Below are 21,738 nucleotides of genomic sequence, written 5' to 3' on the forward strand. Positions count from 1 at the left end.
ACATCGCAGCTTTCTGCAATTTGTTGTTGTCCCTGGCTTTCCATGGAAGTGGGACATATTTCTCCTGCACAGAGATTTGCATGTCATTAATGCACAGCTTGCTGGTAACGTGCAGGCCTACTGTCGTTGGACCTACTTCATGTTCTCAGCATGATACTGTCCAGATTTTGAAACGAAGGAAAACTCTGGTTAATATTTCCATTTGCACTTTGTTTTTCCAATTTCCCTAACATTTTAAATTAGGAATGTCATAAACTTGGTATGAGGCTAAAAGCGTGTTACAAAATGAGAAAGGAGGGTATTTGTAAAAGGAAAAATATTTAATCCGTCTTCTTCATGGCCGTTTTCGAAAACCGAAGGTAAACGTGGTGAAATTGAGTGAATTTCTATTAAGCAGGCTCCTCTGCTTTCGTCTCACGTACTGAACAGACAATTGATGGCATATTTCCAGCTGGCAGAGCTGTCGAAAGGTAGCATGCAACTTCAACTCCATTCCCCCCCCCCTCCTTTTCAACATATGATTGTGCGAGTCTAAGTAAATTCATCGGAGAGTAAATATTCATTCAGTATGTAAAATAAAGAATAAATCTGCAAGTTGGATTCAGCGAGTAAACAGATTATCGCACTACAGGGCTTTCTTCAGTGAGGCAGGCGCAGATTTTTCAACGCTGATGTGATGATCAACTTGCTATCCACTGCTACTTGCAGCCCTATAAGTCTCCTTTTTCTTTGCTTTTTAGGTTTTTTAGGGGGAGGAGGAGAGAGGCAGGAAAAGGGGTTAGCACAGCAAGTGACACAAGCCATCCTGATGCATGCGTGGAAAAGCAGTCCATCTCCATTTGCTGTCTTTTTTCCTAAGTAGTGATGAAGTTGACTGCATTTTGGTGGTTTATGTTTTTTCCACATAAGACACTTTGTTTGGGATGAACAAGGGTGTTCTGCGTTCACTACTGGTTACGTCTTGATCGTGTTTTTCCAAGCACTGGCTGCTTGTCTGAGCATTAGCAGCTTCTGGTGGCGTTCCCCTTGTAAAATAGTGGGAGGTGATAATCTGACCCAAATAAACAAGCGACAAACTCCTCTCGCCTGCCCGTCAAACGGGTGGCTGAAAATCCTGCCTTTCCCATCCAGCCCCACAGTGCTGCTCGTGAGCACTGCTGCCAGTCCTGCTGCCAGCGAGGAGGCGGCGTGCCCTGGCTGAGGCCAAATTCATGGTTTGGACCAAAATAAGGGTGCAGGCATCCCGGTGTCACTGCTACCCTTGGCTGTCGCCCTGCCCTCGGGCATCGCAGCACATGGGGGATGCTCCAGGGGGCTGGAGCCCCCTGGTGTGGCCTACTCTTGGTGTAGGCCACACCGACCGTAGGATGTTCCCAGATCCAGGTGCGTTTCTCCTCGTGCCAACCCCAAACAAGCCGCGGTGCTGCCTGTGGTTTAGTTTAGTCACACAGCAGCGACAGAAATCGTTGAATTGCTCTTTCCTGACATGTACTCGTGGAGTGGAGCTGGTGTAAATTTAGTCAGTTCACTTTGTTGAGTATCGGGAGCAGTGTGATATGTAAATAAAGCTTTATCAGACCAGATAGATTTAAAATTCCACAGTTGGTGAGGAAGCGTTAGCAGCGTAATATAATACAAATATTTACACAGTAACTTCTAAGTCTTCAATAAGTGCTTAATATTTGAAATATGTGTTGTGAAAACATTGACTGATTAAGCTGTACCATTGCCGCTACATCTGTATGCAGCGACGTGCCATCGCTGGGACGCGGAGGGAGGAGCAGGTCACCCGCCGGTGCAGAGGCATTTCAGCCAGTCACGCCTTCATTTTTTTTATTTTTTTCCCCTTTAAATTAGGACATGCTCTCCCAGGAACACTGGGCTCCAGCCCTCCGTGCTGTTGGAGCCCAAATGCTGCCTTTTTTCCTATCTCAGGCTGATGCAAAGAGCAGGTGACTTCCTCAGAAGCTGCTGCTGGGGACTGCTGCTCGGGACGGTTTAGCAGGCAGGTGATGCTCTGTGAGGCTCACCCAAAAAGGTCCATCCCCAAGGTGAGGCTGTAGCACCTGCCCATCCCAGTGACACGACCGGGATGATGGCAGTGACCTTTGCTGTTGCAAATGGCGAGGTGTTGGGACTTGCAGGCAGATGATGCAAGTCTCGTACAGCTCATGATGTTTTTGCAAGGCTAAGAGCAAATAATCTTGAAATGAGCTGGCAGTTTTATGATTGGGTTTTACGAGCTTTTATGATGTTTATAATCTGACATTGAACTCACAGTTTAAGAGGTGAAAGGTTTAAAGGAACACAGCAAAGGCGTGCCACTAAATTTCTTCTGGGTATAATTTTAATGTGCATCTTTGGTGCTCCTTCCCTGATGTGGTAGGTTTGCTGAAGTAGGAGCGAAGCACTTCACAGGGCTTGTCACTGATAAAAACCCACTGACTCCATCCTTACTGCAAGTTGAACAGAGGGAGGTGCTTGAAGAGAAGTGGTTTGGTCTCCTGTAAGGAAAGGCGCGGACTAGAGGCAGCTGCCTTGTGTAGTGTGACTGCTGTGGTCCCCAAGTGCTGTCACTGCGTTTCCGCTGAAACCTCAGCCACAAAAACCTTGTATGTTGTTCATGTCCATTTGTTGTCTCGTTTTTCCCTGGTGCTAGTAAACACCGGGTCCCTGGTGAGCTTAAAACTCGAATTCTAAAATGATGACGTTTTCCCTCTGGTTCTTCTGGAGAAAATGATTAAACTGTGCCTCTTCTTCATCCCGAGGCTCTGCTCTTCTCAGGGATGTTTGCTTTGGAGGTCCTGCCTGCGGAAGACCCACCGAAACCTGCGATGCTTTTTGCACCCGTGCAGCACGAGCCCCTTTGTGCTCGAGCTGGCCATTCCCCTTCTCTCATGTTGCTCTGCAGGCTTGCGGAGCAGCAGGTTTGCTGTTGGCTAGCTTTTTGAGGCTTCTGCCGTGCACAGTGCTGTATTTGTCTCCTGGTTCTTAGCTTTGTAATGTTTTGCCTTTGCTTGCTGCAGAAGGCATAAACAAGCCTGTCAAAAGACTTGTTTAGCACGCAGATTCTGTGGGGGTGGCTGGCAGCCTGAGACCCGAAAATAGATCCAGCAATGAACTGAATGGCTCGAAACCCTGCGAATTTAATTTGATCTCTCCCGTTGCCTTAAATATTGGGACTGAATGAGGATTTCTCTAACAGAACAGAAGGTGAACATGTTGGTATGTGACAGTAATAGAAGAAGGGTCCAGACCTGCTGTCATTGAGACAGTCTTCTGCGATCGGAGGCTGGGCTTGGCCGCTGGGTAGCGGCTTTGGCGCTGCAAATCACAGCACCTGAGTGCTGCGTGCTATGGTTTCACAGCAAGCAGGGGGTTGTTCTGAAATGCTTACCTGGGTCCCGCTGTGGGATTGTCACCATAGGGAAACCTAGAGCAGTCACTCATGGCTTTAGCTTCCGTTTTGTGCTAACTTTTGCAAATGAAGGGAAAAAAAAAAAAAAAAAAAAAGCTGCAAAATCACTAGTGGGCTCATTTTTTTTTCTTTATTTTATTTTTTTCCTTCTCCCTCCCTCCCCCTTTTCCTTTCCCTTTTCATGTAGCACCATGCCGTTTGTAATATCATAGCTGGGTTTTTCAGTTGTGGTGGTGTGAAGGTAACAATGATTTGGCTTCGACGTGCCGTAACAGCTGCAGAATTCATTGGAGCTTAGAAGCCTGTGAGTTATAGCTGTGATGCCATTTACAGCTTTTATGGAAAAGCTCTTAAATTTGTGAAACGTGTTACTTTTTGAAGTGCATTATATTTGTAATTTGAATTCTCTAAAATCCTCTCTGCGAAAAAAATAGCTTTGAAAATCTCCCTCTCCCCACTAAAAACACGGGGAACTCTTAACAGTCGGGGAAGTGAGTCTCTTAAATTGAGTGATAGAACACAAAGATGGATTTGTAAGTGCTAAAATGTCAATTAGTGCACTTAAAAGCTTAATGGTTGTCTTTGATGTGCTTCTAATATCTTCCGTAAAGTTTGAATGTTGCCATTGATCAGGGAGCGGAGGAGGGATGAGGGAATTGAACGCCAAACAAAACAGCGCTTGCCGAGCCGAGGGGCTTGTTCTGTGCTGTGAGATGCTCACCAAGACCCAGACCCTGGGCAGCAGGAGCTGTGCCAGCCTGGGCACCGGTGTCACCACTGCCCTGGGCTGTGCCACGAGAAACCTGCAGCAGAGAGAGAGAGAGAAGCGATTGTGCCACCACGGTGGAAGTTCTCACGCAGATCTAAAATAGGAAGCCAGAATTCTTTTTTTTTTTTTTTTTTAATATTAATAATGAGGGGAAAAGATCATGGAGATCATGGAAAGGTCAAAACTTCATTATGTTTTTCCTTATCAGCTCAACGTAGATCCTGTTGTTGTGAAACACCTGTGTGTTTAAAAAAACATGCTGTGCAGTTAGGAAAATCTGCTATCTCCATAAAAGTTTTTTTTTTTTTTTTTTTTTTTTTTTTTTTTTTTTTAATTTTCCCAAGAAAAAGCTCCCTACCTGCTCCTTACCTTCTTATTTAGGTGTTCAGAGAACATGTAGTGTGGCTTCACGAGTCACACAAGATCTTACAGCTACCAGGAGCTGCCTGCTGTTCTTGTAAATTTTAGTGGGAATTTGCACGCGGCAGAGTAGCGCGCTTTGGTGTTTAAAATTAAAAAAAAAAAAAAAATTAAAATAGCTGCTTAAAATTCTTGGCTGCGGTACCCCAGGCAATGGGCTGCAAGTTCAGTTCCAGGTAATGTCCTTTACCCTCCTCTGGCAATGATTAAAATGTTTTGCAGACCTTCGAGGAAGTTACCCACGTGTATTCATCTGATTTGTTACTGACCGATAGCTTCATGAAGCAAATGCTCTTTTTTTTAAATTATTATTATTTGCTTTTCTGCGCTGCTGAGTAGCATCATTTGTTTGCCAAGGAGTATTTTGGAAGTCAAATGCATGTAATAGTGAAGGATGAGATGAGCTTGGGAAAACTTGAGAGTGCAGCCTGTCTTTCATTATATAGCTTATCTTTGTGCTGAAGATTTGGTGATGTAACTAAACTAACCCAAAAAATACACGTAGCTTCTACCTAGAGAGTCTCCTCATATGTCTTCTTTAATTGACTTCTGAGTGGAGGGTACAGGTTCAGTTCACTTCTCCCGGCCCTAAAGGATATTCTGCCAGTTGGGAATGTAAACAAGGACGAAAGGTGTCTGATAAAAATCTTGCTTTTTGGGTAGAACAGCAAGTAAAATCAACATGTCGTGCTCTTAGCCCAATATCAGCATGTCCGTCTTAGGAGCCTCTGTCAATACAGCTGATTTTTTTCCCCGTCCGGTTGAGTAAAATTGATTCAGTCCAGGCAGGCGTGCAGATCAGGCCTCAATATCCTGAGATTTCCTGCCAGGAGGTTCAGCACGTCTGTCTCTGCCATTGCCCTTTCTGGGTGTGAGGGCTGATAAAAAGGTGGGGGACTTTTTTTTAACTCTTCTTCTAAACCCAGTGAGGGGCCACAGGCCCACGGACACATCCCATTTCCGATGGGCACAGCTCTTCTTAAATAACGTAGCTAAACCTTATAGTCTTTACTGTGTATTTATTTCAGTGTAGCGTTTATTTTGGCAGATGCCCTTTTTGCGGTGATGAGCTACTGTCCTCTAGGTGAGCAAACCTTCTTCTATTGTTGGCTTCATCATCCAGGTGCTGAATTCCTCCATGGAAACGATGGAGGCACTGACCTCGTGTTGTACTGGTGTGGGTAGGCAGGATTTCTGCTGGACATGATGACAGTGCTCCAGATCCTCTAAAATAGTGGTACCACTGACCTGTGGGATGCCAAAAATTAGATCTCTTTGCCTCTACCCTTTCTACAAGGATTTTAGGTTAAATTTGTAACGTGCCAGTTGACTTTCTCTCTTCCTTACTACCAAAACACTACTTTGGCATGCAAAAGTGGTTAGGATTTCTCAAGTCAAGGATCAGCTTTGCTGTTTAAGGATGGGAAAAGGCCTTTAGATAATTAGTACTGTGCAGCAAAATTGGATTAGCCATATTAGAGTTCACATCTGTAGGTCCTATTACCCAACGTTTAAACTGCAAAAATCACTTTTTATTGGACCGTATTCATGCGGTTGCATACTGGAACTTATAAAAATATGAACTGAATCAGAATGAAATTAATTAGAATATATTTGAATTTAATTATCTCGAGCTGCTGAATGCTCTTTGTGCATACTGGGTTTTATATGTATATCTGAAGTGTGCTTGGTGGAGAGTTTTAATTAGAACTGGAGACAGAATATTTGGAATGTGAAATTTATAAATTGTATTTTTAACTAGGAGCGCGAAGGTTTTCTGGAGCTCGCTCTCATTCCTCGCTTCTCTCTTTCTCTCTTCCTAATAAGCTACTTTTATGTTCAAATTAATACCAGATCCTTAAAAAGCAAATCCTGCTGTGGTTCTCAGTCTTCTGCAGCGTGATCAGAATTGTCAGATCAACAGCTGCAGGAGATTTTTTACCTTTGTGTTTAATGGCTCGTACCGCTCTGTTCTTCCACTGTGCCATTTAACCATAAAAGTACAGGACTGTGGATGTCACAGTACATGTGGCTGCCTTGACTACTGTCTCAGATGTCTGACATGCCAAGGCTCAAAGAGCTGATTTGGCAGCTGCCCAGCAGATTTTTATAAAGGCTCGGTTGGTGGCCAGAAACCCAGGCTGTCAGAGTTGTGTTATGCAATAAATTGTTTTTCAGCAGAAGTTTCTAATCCAATTTCAGCTGTAGTTTCTTCGTTGTCTGCAATCAAAGATAAGTATGCATTATTTCATGGCGCTTCAGAGAAGCTGAGACGTGCCGTGTGAGTGTCCCCCAGCAGGTTGGTTTGTGTGTTTTTCCTTTAAAAAGGATTTAGACGTGTTCACCTACATGGGAGAAACGATGCTTAAATTATTTTGGTTTCTACGGGGGAGGCGTGCGTTTGTTTGTGTGCAGCATACCCTTTTGAAGATGATTCAACCTTTTTTTTTCTCTCTCTGTTTTTTTTTTCCTCAAGGGAGTGCCAAATAAGGAACTGATTTCTGAAGTCAGAGCTTTTCGTTTGGGTGTAAATTGGTTGCAAACAACAGACCGTACCTTGTCAGGCTTCGACCTATCTAAAACGTTGCAGGTCGTGTCCCTCTAACAGAAATACCCCACTTTCACTTCCCTAAAGTGAACTACTCTGGTTTCCACTTCAGCACTGTGGGAAAAGCTGGTGTGGTTCATCGGAAGGCAGCCGGATCTCGGGGTGCATAGCACAGATTGCTGCTAAATTGTGCCCCTGTGCTCCAGCAGTAGCTTCTCTAGGGTCAGCAGTGAGGGAGCTGATCCGGCTGGAAATAATTATTTTTCTTGTCGTGAGGTTTTGATAGTTTCCCCAGTCAGGCTGGTTGAATGGCCATGTAAGGGCTGGCTTTGGCATCGCACCCCAATTTGGGGCAGGGTGGTGTTGCTTACTGACCATGAAAACCGCTCCCCGAATCTGAGTTAACACCTCACGGTGTTACGCCTTTCTCCCAACTCTCTGCCACCCTTGGCTGTTCACAACTTGCTTGCGAATGCTGCTAGGTCCCGTCGGAGCCCGAAACTCCATCCCTATGGATGCCAAGTGATTGATCAGCTTCCTGCTACGGCCCTGCAGGGCTGTACCTTGGGAGTAAATGCTGTCACTAAGAGATGATTCGAGGTCACCTTCTGCTCTACATTGATAAACGAGGAAACTTTAGACCTGGATTTGCTTTGAATTTGTTTGGGTTTGCTTTTTTCTTTTTTTTTTTTTCTTCTCTTCTCTCAAGTGTTTATCTTGGCAGACCAACAAGGGAAGCAGTTGATGTCTTGTAAGCTTTCACTAGTTTCATATTGAGTCGTGGTTTTCTAAAGGTGCAGACACACAGCTGAGGCCTCTGAGTTTATGTAGAAGAGCCAATTAACACAGGAACCCCACACTTTTAAGTATCTTATTTTTAGACCTAAGACAAAGTTAAGTATTATTTTTTTGTGCCTCCATTTTGGGAGCCTGTATTTAAGTCACTAGTGACTTATGTTTGGATAGAAAACATCGGCTGTATTTCCTCTACCTTCGTGTGTTCTTGGGAGAGCAGGTTGAAGCTCACTGGGCTCAAAAATGCCTGAGGCCTTCAGTGACCCAAAAACAGAGCATTTCTCAGCCATGCTGCTCTTACAAGAATTTGGTCTAAAAGGAGGAAACACAATCCCCGGTGCAGCAGGAGGCAGCAAATTTGCGCTAACCAACAGAGACTGCAGGGGTTGAAAGCTGCAAGGGGAGTACAAAAAATGGAATAAGAGAGATTTTTTTATTTTCCTTCGTTGTTTCTTTGCCATGTTAACATCAGCTCTGCAAGTCAAGAGCTATAACGTAATACGGGTTCTTTGGGGAAGTTGTTTGGAATTACTAGGAAAAACGTTGCTATAATTATCAGATGCACTTAATGCTATAACAGAACCATTAATAAAGAAAATTTCCCCTTTCCTCATGTTAGTTAGCACATTTTTAAAACATGACCTATTTTCCTAAACTAGACAGAACAGATTACATTTTCCAGAAGGCATGAGTCACTGTGCTATAAAGTCTCCAAGCCGTATCAATCTTCATCAACTTAAGCCATTCATGAGGTTTTATTTTTTCTCACTGAATATAAGCAGTTTCTTTTAAATGAGAAACTGCTACATCCTCTCCGGATAGTTAAACTTGATTAAAAGGTTAAATATTAAGTAAGTGTGAACTTTATTCTGCGGGGAGGAGGGAGTGGGGAGACCTTGATAGTAAGCAAAAGGCTGCAAGGATGCTGCTTAGGATATGTATGGGGATACCCAGTTTGCACGGTACTGTGCTGGGCTGTGAGAAGTCTAAGCTGTATGATAGCAGCCAGAAGGAGTAGAAAATCTTTATTTATACCTCTTCATTTGAATAAATTAGTCTGATTTTAAATTGTTGGGCTGAAAGCTTGGAGTTTCGGCTGAGAACAGTTTCTGCCGTCTGGTTGTGGAAAGCCCTCGTGCCCTTGCGCGTTGCACAGAGAGGGAGTTAGCACCGTTGAGCCGAAGCAGGGGTTTTCCTCTGCCAGTCGGATGCTGATGGGAGCAGATGCACGTTCAGGGCGATCAAAAGGCTCGTGGGACTTTATGATGCAACGGAGACCTCTGCCAACGCGACAGGGGAAGTCCGTGTGTTCATCGAGTAGTAAGACTTTGCACTTTCTCAAGAGGTTCACCCTGTGCTGTTCGTGTGCAGGGGAAGTGGGATCTGTAAATGAATAAGCATGCTAATCGCTCGCAGCGGTGGTAACTTGCCCAAGACTGCACGGGAGATCTCTTTCAGTCTTGGAAGTCATATCCAGGTTTTCCACCTATTTCTCTTAGGTCTGCTTTCCCTTTTAGAGAAAAACAGGTCTAGCTGTTTTCCATAGATAATATACAGCCAAAAGGCAAAATCTGTTGCAGGTCTTGAATGTAGTAAACAAACATTTCCATTTTGGTCCTTCAACTGAAAAGTAATTTATATGATCTCTGAAAATGTGTTGTCTGTTTTTCATGCAAGAGACAGATTTTTGTTTCATTGCTAACTAAACACAGGAAAAAAAAAAAAAGAGAAAAAAACCCTTTGAAATAGTTTTCCTTAAAAAATATCCTTGAGGAAAGGGTAGAAGCTTGTGGTTTATTTTTCCCATTGCTTCAAAATGACCTTCTTACGTCTGCGGGAAAGACTCTCTGGGGGCTGTTAAACCATGAAAGCATATTCATTTAGGGCACTGGGTGCCACAGTGATTTTAGCTGAGCATTGGCTACAGCGCTGGAAAAAGAAAAAAGAGAGGGTTTGTGTTTTGTTGTTTTGCTTTCTGCAACCTGGCATGAAGAAATGGGGTCAGGAGATGCGTGCTTGGGAAAGACCCAAAGAGGGAGCTGGAAATACGCCAGCCGCTCTGAGTCATAACACACATGCTTATAAGTATCTTTGTACCTTACAAAGTCCTGACTTTTCAAATAAAACCATCACTGCTGTTAAAGTATTTACATAAAGTAAAACAAATAGCTTTGAGTGCTCAATGCATTCTCCCTTGTTCCAGCCCTGTTTCACCCTGTGAACTGTGGCTCCTGTTTGCTTAAGGCAAGGCTGGGCCAGCCTGGAGAATGTGATACCTGGTGATGAATGAATGGAGAAACGTGTGTCATGTGTATGCATGTGCTCAGGATGCTCGTTGCGGAGCAGCACAGCACACTACAGTGCATGCTGCTTCAGGGTGACACCTCGCCTGCCCGGGAGGTGGCACGAGGCCTGCCTCTCCTGTCTTTTTTGGGGGGTTAACTTCAGAAATAGGAAGCCTGCATGCAGGCCACGTGCATGAGATAGACAGCTGAGCTGCAGTGGGCAGATGCCAAGCTGTAGGTGAAGGGTGAAAGATATGGGTAGTACACATTTTGATCCTGTTTCAGATGTACACACGTATATATTGATTAATGTTATTTATATGTGCATTTCTATAGTTATATTTATGTGTATTATATATTAATTCATACATATTTATATATATACACTAAAATATATATATGAGTGTTATATGTCTTAAGTATTTTACACATTTAATATGTGTATAGTAAAAACACACAGATATATAGAGTTCTTCCCACATTAGGAGTCTGTAGAGATGCTGCTCTCCATACATCATCTCTGAAGCCGTGGAGCTGGAGGCAAGCTCCCAGTCAGGCTGGACAGAGAGGGCTGCCCTGCCATCCATAACAGAGTCCTGTGCACGAGCATACCACGTAGGTCAGTGGAGGTTGTGCTCATGCCCGTCCCCTCATACTGAACTTGCTGACCTGTCACTTGGCTGCCCTGCTAGCTGAAGTTCAGATATAAATGTACAACATGCAGTTTCCCAGAAATGGCATAACAAAGAAGGTGGCGTGGTTGATTTTTTTTTTATTTTTTATTTTTTAGAAGTTTAAAGGAAATGATGCAGTTTTCTTTTTTAATTCTGCTCCAGGGTTTATTACCTGGTTGTTTTCTTCCCTTTTTTTTTTTTTTTTTTTAAATATCAAGTCTATGGGCTAATCTTGCAACCAAACCAGGAGGTAAAAATCTAGACTGTCCTGCACAACAAAAGCTATGAGCTTGCAGTGATGAATATACTGTTTAAGATGCTATTTGGTGCTTTTTTGGGTCTAAGTCAATAACAGGCAATCCATTGGTTCCCCATAAGTTGTTTCAGTGTCTAATTACTTGCACAGTTAAAGAAATTGTTCTGTAATTCCAAATTAATTTTTTCTGAATTCGAGTTCCAGCTGTTGGATGATATTATACCCCTCTCTGTCAGCCTCAAGAGCCATCTATTATCAAATTTCTGCTCCCTGTGGAAATGTTTAAAGGCGGCGATCAAGTCAGTCCCTTTGAGGGTTGTTGTTTTTTTTTTTTTTTTTTTTTTTTGGTGATGTTTTTTTATGGGGGGAAGTTACATACATTAAATTCCTCCAGGCTTTTACTTGAGGGTATTTCTGAAGAGTTCTGGGTGCACGCGCGTCGCTTTGCTGCGGTGAGGCAACTCTTCCAGCTGGCTGTGGGAGCGTGGAGCAGGGTGCGCTGTGGCTCTCCCTCGGTGGTGTGGCGAGGCAGAGACGATCTGACCCATGTAATTATGGTTAAACGTGTCGGGAGCCGGAGCTGCTTCTCTGCAAGAGCCCAGCTGGGTGCCGAGTCAGCTGCTCTCCAGCTTGTGGCTGCTTTTGTGCTGCACGCTAGAGGGGTGATGCAGTCGATGATTGTGAAAGATTTTTATTGCTGCTACGTATGGAGCCACATAAATGTGGGCATTGGCACTGGCTTAGCCCCTTATTTTGCTGACCTTGGATAACACAGTGTTGGAGAGCTTGAGGTCTTTTTTCGGGCTGGGCAATGGGAGCTGGGAAAGCCCACAACAAAGTGGCGTCAGCAGGATGGAGACTGCAGCCTCGGCATGGCTGGGATGGCAGAGGCTCTGATGTGGAGAGACTCCTCTGTAAACAGTTGTGTTGAGACCGCTGCTCTTACAGATGTGGGGATGAGGCCGACATGGTTCACCCTGGTTTTGCAGCCCCACAACTTGGGAGCACTGTGAAATGTGGCTGCGTCATTTCAGGGGTTGCCGAAAGAGGTCTTTGTTCCCATCTCCTGGTGACACCACGGCCCTTCTTCAGGCACCATGGAGGTTGTGTTGTCCCTCCAGAAATCAGGTGCCAGCCACATGCTGTCCTTTCACACACACATCTGGGGAGAGGGAGATGACCTTGGGCTGTTTACAGAAATATTTCAGGAAGGTGGCTGAAAGGAGATTGTAAAATCTCTCGTGTGGTGGTCGTCTCCTTGCCTCCTGAGTGAAGGCTGCAACCAGCGTGGCCCAGGGACTCGGTTGTGCCCTCCAAAGGTGACTTGTCCCTGCTGCCACCTGGTCAGTGAGTGCCCAGAGAACGGGCACTTTGGGGGAGTGCTCCCAGAGAGGTGAAGGAGCGGTGGCTCCCCCATTTTGGGGTAGGCCTGGTGTTTTGTGGGGAGACACCTCAGGCTGGCAGAAGCTGAGAAAGGCAGCACGTCTTCCAGTATATAGTGTATGTGTTCTGGACTGGAGAATTACAAGCCTATTTCTTCTGTCTCCCTGGCTTAAAGTGCATAAAAACACAGGGTGAGGGGGGTGGTTCCTCTTGTCGGGGCTTTCTGTGTGCCTCACGTGGGCCTCAGGTGAACGGCCGGAGGGTGGTTAATCCTTGTCCTCATGTTTGCTGCCCCTTCTGTAAAGAATTTTCTAAAAATACACATGAAGGGAGCAAGAGGCGTCCTCAGGCTTGCGTCGATAACGTGGACAAATAAATGCCACAGATGCTTACACATATTTCCAAACCAAGCACGGTTTCCTTAAGGATTCAATTAGTAGTTACCTCGTAATCTGTTGTAAAACCAGAAATGTGTGAAGGCCAGCTAGGCCCCTGCTGTTAGGCGCTCTTTGCAGATGGGTTTCCTTTCCTGGTTTTCTTTCAGTACCTACCAGCCTATGGTAACAAAAATGTTGCCTCCTGGGCAACTTTTGTTAAAATCGAGCAAGGTGTGACCATCCATATCCACCATCCATTCTGGTTAGGGCTGAAGTTGTGTTGGCAGCAAAATGGCAAGCCAAAGTTGTTTGTTTTATACAAATTGTCAGCTCTGCTGACAAAACAACAGGATGTACTAGTCCATTTTAAATTCCTACCTGGAGATTTTTTTTTTCTTTTTCCTTTGCCATGGATGTTCAGTTACCAAGCTTTCTTGGCCTGGAGGTCCCTAAGCACTAAAGCTCTCTGGGCATAGCTCAGTGCTGGTCAGTGTGGGAGCTCTATGCTCCCTAATGCAAAATGCACATCCTGCTGCCAAAATGGTAACTGCTTTCACTGCAATCATTGTTTTGTCCTTTTTTTTTTTTTTTTTTTTTTTCCCCCAAGTAATTTGTTGTACAGTTGGGGGGAAAAATGTTTTTGATCACAGTTCAGCAGCTGAATGCTAGCATCGTGCTAGAGGAGCAAAAGAAGAGCTATCGATGGGCACCCTAAACTAAGTTTATTTTTTAAAAATTGGTCGCGTTGGTTACTTCTTTTACACACGGGATAGTGTAAACTCTCTTGCTGCCTGGTGTGGACAGCTAATGTGGGTGTTGTGGTTTTCCAGCGCTGTGTGGCAGTGTGCTGTGGTACGCTTACCTAAACAAGTCCTGCCTGGAAACATAATTTTTTTTCTTGTCAGTGATGTAGTCTTTGAGGAATTCAAGAACCAGAATGCTCAAATAACGGTATTAAAGGCACTGAGATAATAATAATAGGGCTTATGAAAATGTGATATACATTAAAAAAAAAAAAAGAAAAAAAAAAGAAAAAGAAGAAGATGCACCTGATTTCACTTATGTCTTTGTATCAATTTGCTGACTTAATTTATTTGAATGCTAAAGGCTTTAGGGAAATGCTTTTCCAGGGAATTAATCTTTTAAGTAAAGCAAGTACTAAATATGACATACGCTAGTATTCTTTTTGACAATATAGCATTTGTCTTCTAAAAATGAAGTGGAAAACATATGCCCCATGGGCCAAATTCCACTTGGCTTTACACTGAGATAAATTCAGAATAACTTCATTGTTATCAGCGACATTGTAATGCTGCAATAAATATAAATCACCAAACCAGAGAACCAATAATGTAGTATCAGTATGCAAAAATCCTAAGCCAAGGGGCACAAAACAAGGCCACAATGGCCATAAGAAAGGTTGGTTCGCAGAACTGAGTTTTATGCAACACGGAAATTAATTTTATCTTTTTTTTTTTTTTTTTCCTTTCTCTTATTTGTCTGGAAGAGCAGTTCCTGGTTGTGATAAATTTATCCGTAAGGCAGAGGGATTCATTATGAGAATTTTAACAAATGAATTTTTACCTGTTGTCTAACACCTAGTAGACAGCTACTGCTGTTTGCAGGGTAAGGGATTAGAGGGACTAATGGTCTGATTCGATGATGATGGTTATGTTTCTGTTCTGTGTTAGTGCTTCTTGAGTTTAGGTTGCATTTTGTTACCCAGTATTTTTCTTCAGCATATCTTTTTCTTTGTTAATTAAACATAATCTGTCTAGCTCTAGGTTTTGGGGCTTTGTTTGTTGTTTTTTTTTTTTTTTTTTTTTTTAGTCGTCGTCCTTCCTGATGCATGCACTTAATGTCTCCAATCTGCTTCCATCTTTAGGACGACAGCGATGGGATTCCCTGGTCAGAGGAGAGGGTGGTGCGGAAGGTCCTTTATTTATCTCTGAAGGAGTTCAAGAACGCACAGAAGCGGCAACATGGCGATGGCATTAGCGGAAGCCTCAAGGCAGTGAACGGTAAGCTGCCTCCCTGGTATCGCTGCAAGGATGCAGTTGTTTCGGATGCAGCTCTTTGCTGTAGCGAGGAAGTAGACCGGCGTACCATCTGGCGTGCACTGTGCCCTTTTGAACTACGCAGAGCTTGTTTCTGAAGCGCTTAAAATGCCTGGTTTGAGCAATCCATGCGTTTCTGGTTCTGGTGAACTGATGTAGATAGGGATCAGGGTGGAGGGTAGGTGGTGGGCAGGAGGCCAGGGCAAGGGCAAAGCTATTTGGTAGAAGGCTCCTCTGGTCTGTCTGCTCAATAATGCACCAAATACATCAACAGAGAAGGTGTCCATTTAAAGGTGATTGATTTCTTACAAATGCAGTGAAAATTTGTGAACAGAAAAATGGAAATGGTCTGAATAAGTTATCTTGAATGTACCTGCCTGTTCTGTGCCACTTGTGTGCAAGAAACTGCCTAACCAGCACCAGTAACTCTGGAGAGGTCTTGGTCTGTGCTGTGCCCAGAGGTGAAGTGACCTTGGACCCGTGTAAAAAGATTTGTGGGGGCTGAGGACGTACACAGTGGGACATCGGCTTCCTGCAGTTCAGTTGTTCAGGGGGTTTAAAGGTTTTATAAGGAAATGCAGAAAAACCTGTATGATAGGGGCTTTAAAGGAGTTTAATTTGATTTCCGCAATCCTTTGACACTGTCCAATTGCTGCTGCTGTTGTTTATTATTATTATCATCATCTGTTTCTCATCCCTTCCCCTTACATCTTGCTTAAAAAAAAAAAGCTGTGTTTCTTAGAGGTGAATACAGAGCGCGCCTCTTTCAGATTGACTCACTGACATAGGACCCCTTCTTGAAAAGGCTCTGTCATGCTGGCTTGAGCCTTGAAAGCGATGAGTAGCAGGATTCAGGTTTCTGAGCAGGCTTACGGCTCTCTCTTCACTCACAAGAGCTTATTTGTTTCTTTATGGAAGTTTATGGCGGCTCCTTTTAAGCGTGTGTATAATTATACATGCGCTAACGCGTTAAAGCAGCAGCTGGGTGCTTACTGGGTAGGTTATTCATATTTATACGTAGCTTGTGTTTTTGACACGGTGAGTCAAATTTCACCGTGTTTTGCCTGAGTGTTATTGCCGACGAGGCAAAAACCTGGGGGAATGGCTGAATAACTGCAGGCAGCACGATAACGTTGCTGTATTGCGTAAGCAATTGCAAACTCCTTAACGTGATTAAAGAAGACCTCAGACTTCGGAGTTCAGTAATAATATCAAATGCTGATCTGATGGGAAGGGGCATCCAGCTTTAGCAGCAAGCCATTAATAAGCTTGGAGGTGTACACAAAACAGTGCTGGCTTTTTTTTCCCCCTCAAACACCTCTGCATCATTGATCTTCTGTCAAACACAATTTCTCTTGGAAAGTTTCTTATTCCATTGTGGGGGTTTTGTTTAGTCAAAGGAAAAAGTCTAAAGGCGTGAAGCACAGTAATTGTGTGTTAGGAGGCTTTGATGGCGTGCCAGGTTACAGGATGACTGAGGTTTTTATGGTGTCTAGTTTCTCCAAAGGCAGCTTAGATGAAAAGTGAGTTGGCTGGGAATGCTGCAGGGATGCAGGTACCAGACGTGGAATATGCCACAGGCTTCCTCTGGTGATGGCATGGCTCACATCTTCAGAGCTTGCCTCTCACATTTAGGATTATATTGTTTGGTGCTTTTGCTTCTTCACAAAAGTAGGTGATCAATTCTGTAGGGGTTTTGGCTTGCTCGCTTATTTACTTATTTTGAGATAGAATTATATTCTGTTTCACTCCTTCTGCTTGTTAATTGATTTGTTAAATGTCCCTTCTCAGAACAGCTCTGTTTCAACATCATTGACCAAAAGCTTTTTTTTTATCCGCTAATATTTGGAAGAGTGTGTGTCTTTATATAGAGGAGAGCTTTGCAAAAGGGAGGAGGACTGATATGGTGTGGTGACGTTAAGAAAATCTATTAAAACATGGAATTTGCTCATTACATCTTTTGAAAGAAACATAGCTATGTATTTTCAAATCCACACGTCTCTGTGGACAGAGGAAAAAACAGGTCATCCTAAGAACATACCAAGCTATTTTAAATTTGGGAGAATGCAGTAATTTCAAGGTTAACCTTAGATTCATGATTTTATACTGTTAGAGTTAAAACAAACAAACAAACAAAAAAACATTTCCTTGCACATGTCCTTTGCTCAGTATGAAGACCACAACCAGCGTTTCTTGTGTGTTACTCCAAAAGGTACTATTGCAGTTAATGAAATCTCTCAAAAGAAACATTTATTAATATTCAGCACCCATTGCTCTTGTGGGGGAAAAAAGATCTGCTGAAATAATTTAAATGTGTTTCATGCCTCCTGTTGTGGTTTTAACCCCAGTAGGCATCTAAGTGCCACACAGCTCACTCTCCCCAGGTAGGATGTGGGAGAGAATTGGAAACCTAAAAGTGCAAGAACTCATGAGTTGAGATGAAAGATGGTTTATTAGGTAAAGCAAAAGTTGTGTGCACAAACAAAGCCAACCAAGGGATTCATTTGCTGCTTCCCATCAGCAGGTGGGTGTTCAGCCCCTTCCAGGAAAGCAGGGCTGGTCATGTATGATGGTTTCTTGGCAAGATGAACACCATCACTCTGAATGTCCTCCTCTTCCTCCCTCCTTACCCCAGCTTTTAAAGGTTGCATCCATTTTGGGGTTTGTGCTGCACGACCCTGTTGCTGTCCCTAGTGACCTTTAAAGGGTATTGCTCCTCCAGTTGTTGAGAATTGAATTACAGGTTGCCTTCCATTACCTCGCAAATTTAACCATTTCCAGGAGGAGGAGGAAGGGCCCTGCTTCAAGGTCTGAGTTCTGTGCTGCAGGTGGAAGAAGAGCCTGGTCTGGTGTACTTCTGAGAGCTCAGAGGACTGCACAGTTTGATCTTGGTGCCACCATCTGTAGGCAGAGTTTGTTTGTTCTGGCTTTATAACTGTCATCCCCTTGTTTATTTACAAGCTTGCAATCTCTAATTGTTTCCTTAGAAAGTACTGGCTTCTGGTAATAGAGGAAGGTAAAATATCCACTAGCCCCTTGCAACTGGTGTATTTAAAGAGTTTTTGCAGATTCAGAGTGGCTGATGTTGCGTAAACACGCTACAACTGTTGTTTGGCCAGTGTTCTCCAAGCCGCGGTTGAACTTGTGTGAAAATTATTATCAATAGTATTTCAGCTGCTGAGTACAGAGGTACAGTTAACGATTTGGCAGCTGGAATAGTGGTGCCTTTTTAATTGATAAGTGTGAAAAGCAAGTTCAGTTGAAACGTTGAGAGGTGAGCCCGTTAATAGGAGCCTTCTCTGTGCTCAAGTTTCTGCAGGCTCGAAGATGGACCAGCGGTGGCACAGAGACAATTAAGTTCCAGGCAGAATAATGCGGACTGCTGAAATTAATAAAACAAAATGGAGGAATTCAAATGAGTTTTGGAGATTAACTGTGTTATAATAACTTGGCAGTCCCTGACTCACAATTAAATATATCTGTTATCCTGAAGGCAGTCTTGCACAGTTTGTGCCTGAATCCCTTTTACTTATTTGATTATGAATAAAGTAGAGTTTCTTTCTTTGGGGGGAGGAGTAAAAGGGGGTGTTTGCAGGTCTCCCCAGTACTACCTTTTTTTTTTTTTTTTTTGTATACCCTTTTCACCTGATAATTTTTGCTTATATGTTTGTGCTGCTCATTACTTTTCCATCCTGCTCTGGGTTTCTGCTTTCTTGAGTCTTATTTTCTTTTTGGTTGGTTGTTTTTTTTTTTTTTTTTTTATTACTTGCCCCAGCAGAAGGATTTCAGAGGAAGAAGAGCGGGTGTATGTTGGTTGTGGTATCAGTGGATGTATCGCATGCCTGTTTATGTTGGCTCCAGGTATTCACAGAGTACAGAATGCCACCCTACAGTACGCCGTTGTTTGCTGTATTCTTCTCCAGTACTTGGGAATATAAAATCCAAAGGAGATGTCTCTGTAGGTTGTCAGGAAACCCTTTGTAGCCCTAAATGGGATACTGAAACTCTGATTATGGAAACAAGGTCGTAGACTGGAAAACCCAGAGGGACCTCTTTAGTGATTTTGATTACTGCTGCCTGTCATTTGCGTTCAGATTTTAAGAATAGGGATTGGTGTTTGGAATTGTGAAACCAATTTTCAGAGATCCTTGTCTAAGAGGAAAGCTAATTCCCCTGGGAAATAGTTTTCTTCTTGCGTAGCTTAGAATGAAAAATAAGACAGTGTTTAAAAAAAAAAAAAAAAAGGCAATAAAAGCTGTAATTATCGCTTGCATTCTTTTTATGAGAACAAAATCGGTACCCTCAGAAGAGTACATCAGAAAGCAAAGTTTTATGACACAGATTTAAAATTTTATTTTTAGAAACTGGTGATAAAGAAGAAGTTTGTGATGCAGAAGTGTTGGCATTTCGTAAATGGAGAAAGCGCAGAAGTTTGCGTGTTGGTTTAAGGTGCTTTGTAATTCGAAAGAAATAGCAAACGAAACAATAGAATTATTCAAGCATATAGTGTGCTGCTGTACAGAAGGTGTCACGGCAATTTCCAAACATGCCAGCGATATTAAACTTGTGGCAAACATGAGCTCCTTGGAAGTAGAATATATGAGACAGAAAACATTGGGAAAGATATGAAAGGGAAACCTTGTAGACAGTACCCCAAGCATGGCATAAAAATTGCGACAGAGATGGTGGAGATGCTTAAACACAGCTAAGCTGGGAGATTCGGCTCAGTGCTGTGCCTTATTTGCAAAAAGCCAAATACGTAGGGGGGGCAGCAGCTGCCAGAGGGGCAACCACCTCTTCTCCAGGCCAAGGGCACGGCTCTGCTCCTGATGATTCAGACATAGTAACTTCATCTCTCTTATTTTTGAAGGCTTCAATTAAATATTGGGAGAAGGTTTTACGCCAACGTTTGTCTAGGGAGCTTTTTACTCCATCAGCGATGTGAAATTGCATTTGTTGACAGTAGGCAATGTCTGTCTGTCTGCCTCTCCTAAGCTTTAGTAGAAGATTGTAAGTGTGCCAAGGACCCTTGTCAGTGTAAGTGGATTTTAAAAATGCATTTACAGAAACAGAAACACCTCTTTCAACCTTGCAATATTTTCCCTTTACATTCAGCGTAAGCAGCCTGTTTGGCTAGTTTTTAAACTGTGATTAAATATAGATGTTTTCAACTAAAAGGTTCAGAAAATAAGCATTTGAGCAGATTTGTCATGGCACTCAACATCACTTTCACTTTGGTACTTGCTGTCAAGTCAATTTAAAGATTAACAAATAAATAACAGGATGTTGGGGTTGGGCTCCGCTGAAAATTTCCAAATCTCTTTTCCTTTCTTTGTTTTTAGAACAGAATTCATTCTCGAGCCTGCCAGGGACTTGCTTGTTCATCAGCTGACACAGGCTTTTTTTTTTTTTTTTTTTTTTTTTTGCCTTTTCCATCATTACTGCTTATAAAAGTTCCGTAGGCCAAATTACACCCTGCTTGTTCTCTATGCTCTTCAGTTATGTCCAAGTTGTGCTCCCATGTTCATGTGATTTCTATATTTTGCAGGACTGCCAGAAAAATTTCTCGTGCCTTTTCCCTGAAAGATAGGAGGTGGACATTTTTCTACAAGGGAAAGGAACAGCGGAACTGCAGAATTAATTTTCCTAAAGCTTCATTTCACTGCCACCTAAAAAAAAGTTGCTGTTGTCCCTGTGTGTATTTCTAGTGGAAGTAATTCCAAAAATAATTTCGTCTCTGCATATTTTTAATTGTAGGTAGTGGAAAATTAACAAAAAGCAACGAATTATCTGCAGAAGAGCATACACAGTCTGCAGGAGACTGAGTTATTGTAGGCCTAAAATAAGTAAGGTAAGGAAAGGGATCAGAAGTGGCTGAGGGTACAGTGTATGTTGACTGAAAGTTGGAGGAGGAGATGGGATTAGTGCCACCTGATGCTCACTTGGCATGGTCATGTTTTCTAACCACAGCCTTAGGACTGGTGCAGACATCTTCTCTAACTGCAGCCTCAGTGCTGGAAAGGGCAGCAGTTGCCAGAAACAGGAGCAAAGAAAGATGCAGTTTAAAAAACTGGAGAAAAACGTTTCGCAGTCGTAGGAGTTAGAAGAAGGTATCTTTAAACAAACTAACAAAAAAGTCACCCCTGATGTAGTGGTGAAATGCATTGCATGGGTTGGCTGTGAAATAAAACTTTGCCTTAACCCCAACCAGGGGACAGCAATTTTGTTTTCCTTGGTTCAGGGTCTTTTCTGCATAACTGCTGCCTTGGGTTTACTGTTTGTAGCAGCAGTAAAGAGAACACCCTTGAGTGTGGACAAACAAACAGCTTCAGTCAGTTTTCTGCAGCCATAAAATTCCAGGGTCTGGATTTAGGCTGGCAATCTCTTTGTCTGGCACGTACAGCCGAAAGGACAGCGCTTTCTCAAATACCTTGTACAATTGGCAGCTCTGTCACAACTTGGACCCTTTGTCAATTCCTGTTTGCTTGTTCTGTAAATGAGCGTGACATAACTCGCATGAAGTGGCTTCTTTGACGAATGTTAAGTCTGTACAGATCTGTACCAAGATATGCATCGGGTCTTGTGTTACTTGAGCTGACTCTAGAAATGTTATGTCAAAATATACAGAAGTTGCTGGAAAACTAGGTTTTTATTGGTACTTTCTCTGGTGAGATGCAGTGCCTGGTACTCAAAACCAACCATTTCCCTGGTTGGCAGATAAGGAATTTTAAATTTCTAACTATTTTTTTTTTTTAG

The 21,738-nt window shown here is 43.0% G+C and overlaps 1 protein-coding gene across 1 annotated transcript in view; it reads left to right on the forward strand.

Moving 5' to 3' along the window:
* Positions 1 to 21,738, forward strand: part of JARID2 (jumonji and AT-rich interaction domain containing 2) — a 184,511-nt gene that overhangs the window by 74,420 nt on the left and 88,353 nt on the right. Inside the window, exon 2 of the mRNA XM_084510902.1 lies at positions 14,811 to 14,946. Coding sequence (XP_084367028.1) covers positions 14,811 to 14,946 — 136 coding nt within the window. The remainder of the gene's footprint in view (positions 1 to 14,810; positions 14,947 to 21,738) is intronic.

This window comes from Aythya ferina (genome assembly GCF_964211825.1).
Source record: "Aythya ferina genome assembly, chromosome: 2".
NCBI classification, from domain to species: Eukaryota; Metazoa; Chordata; class Aves; order Anseriformes; family Anatidae; genus Aythya; species Aythya ferina.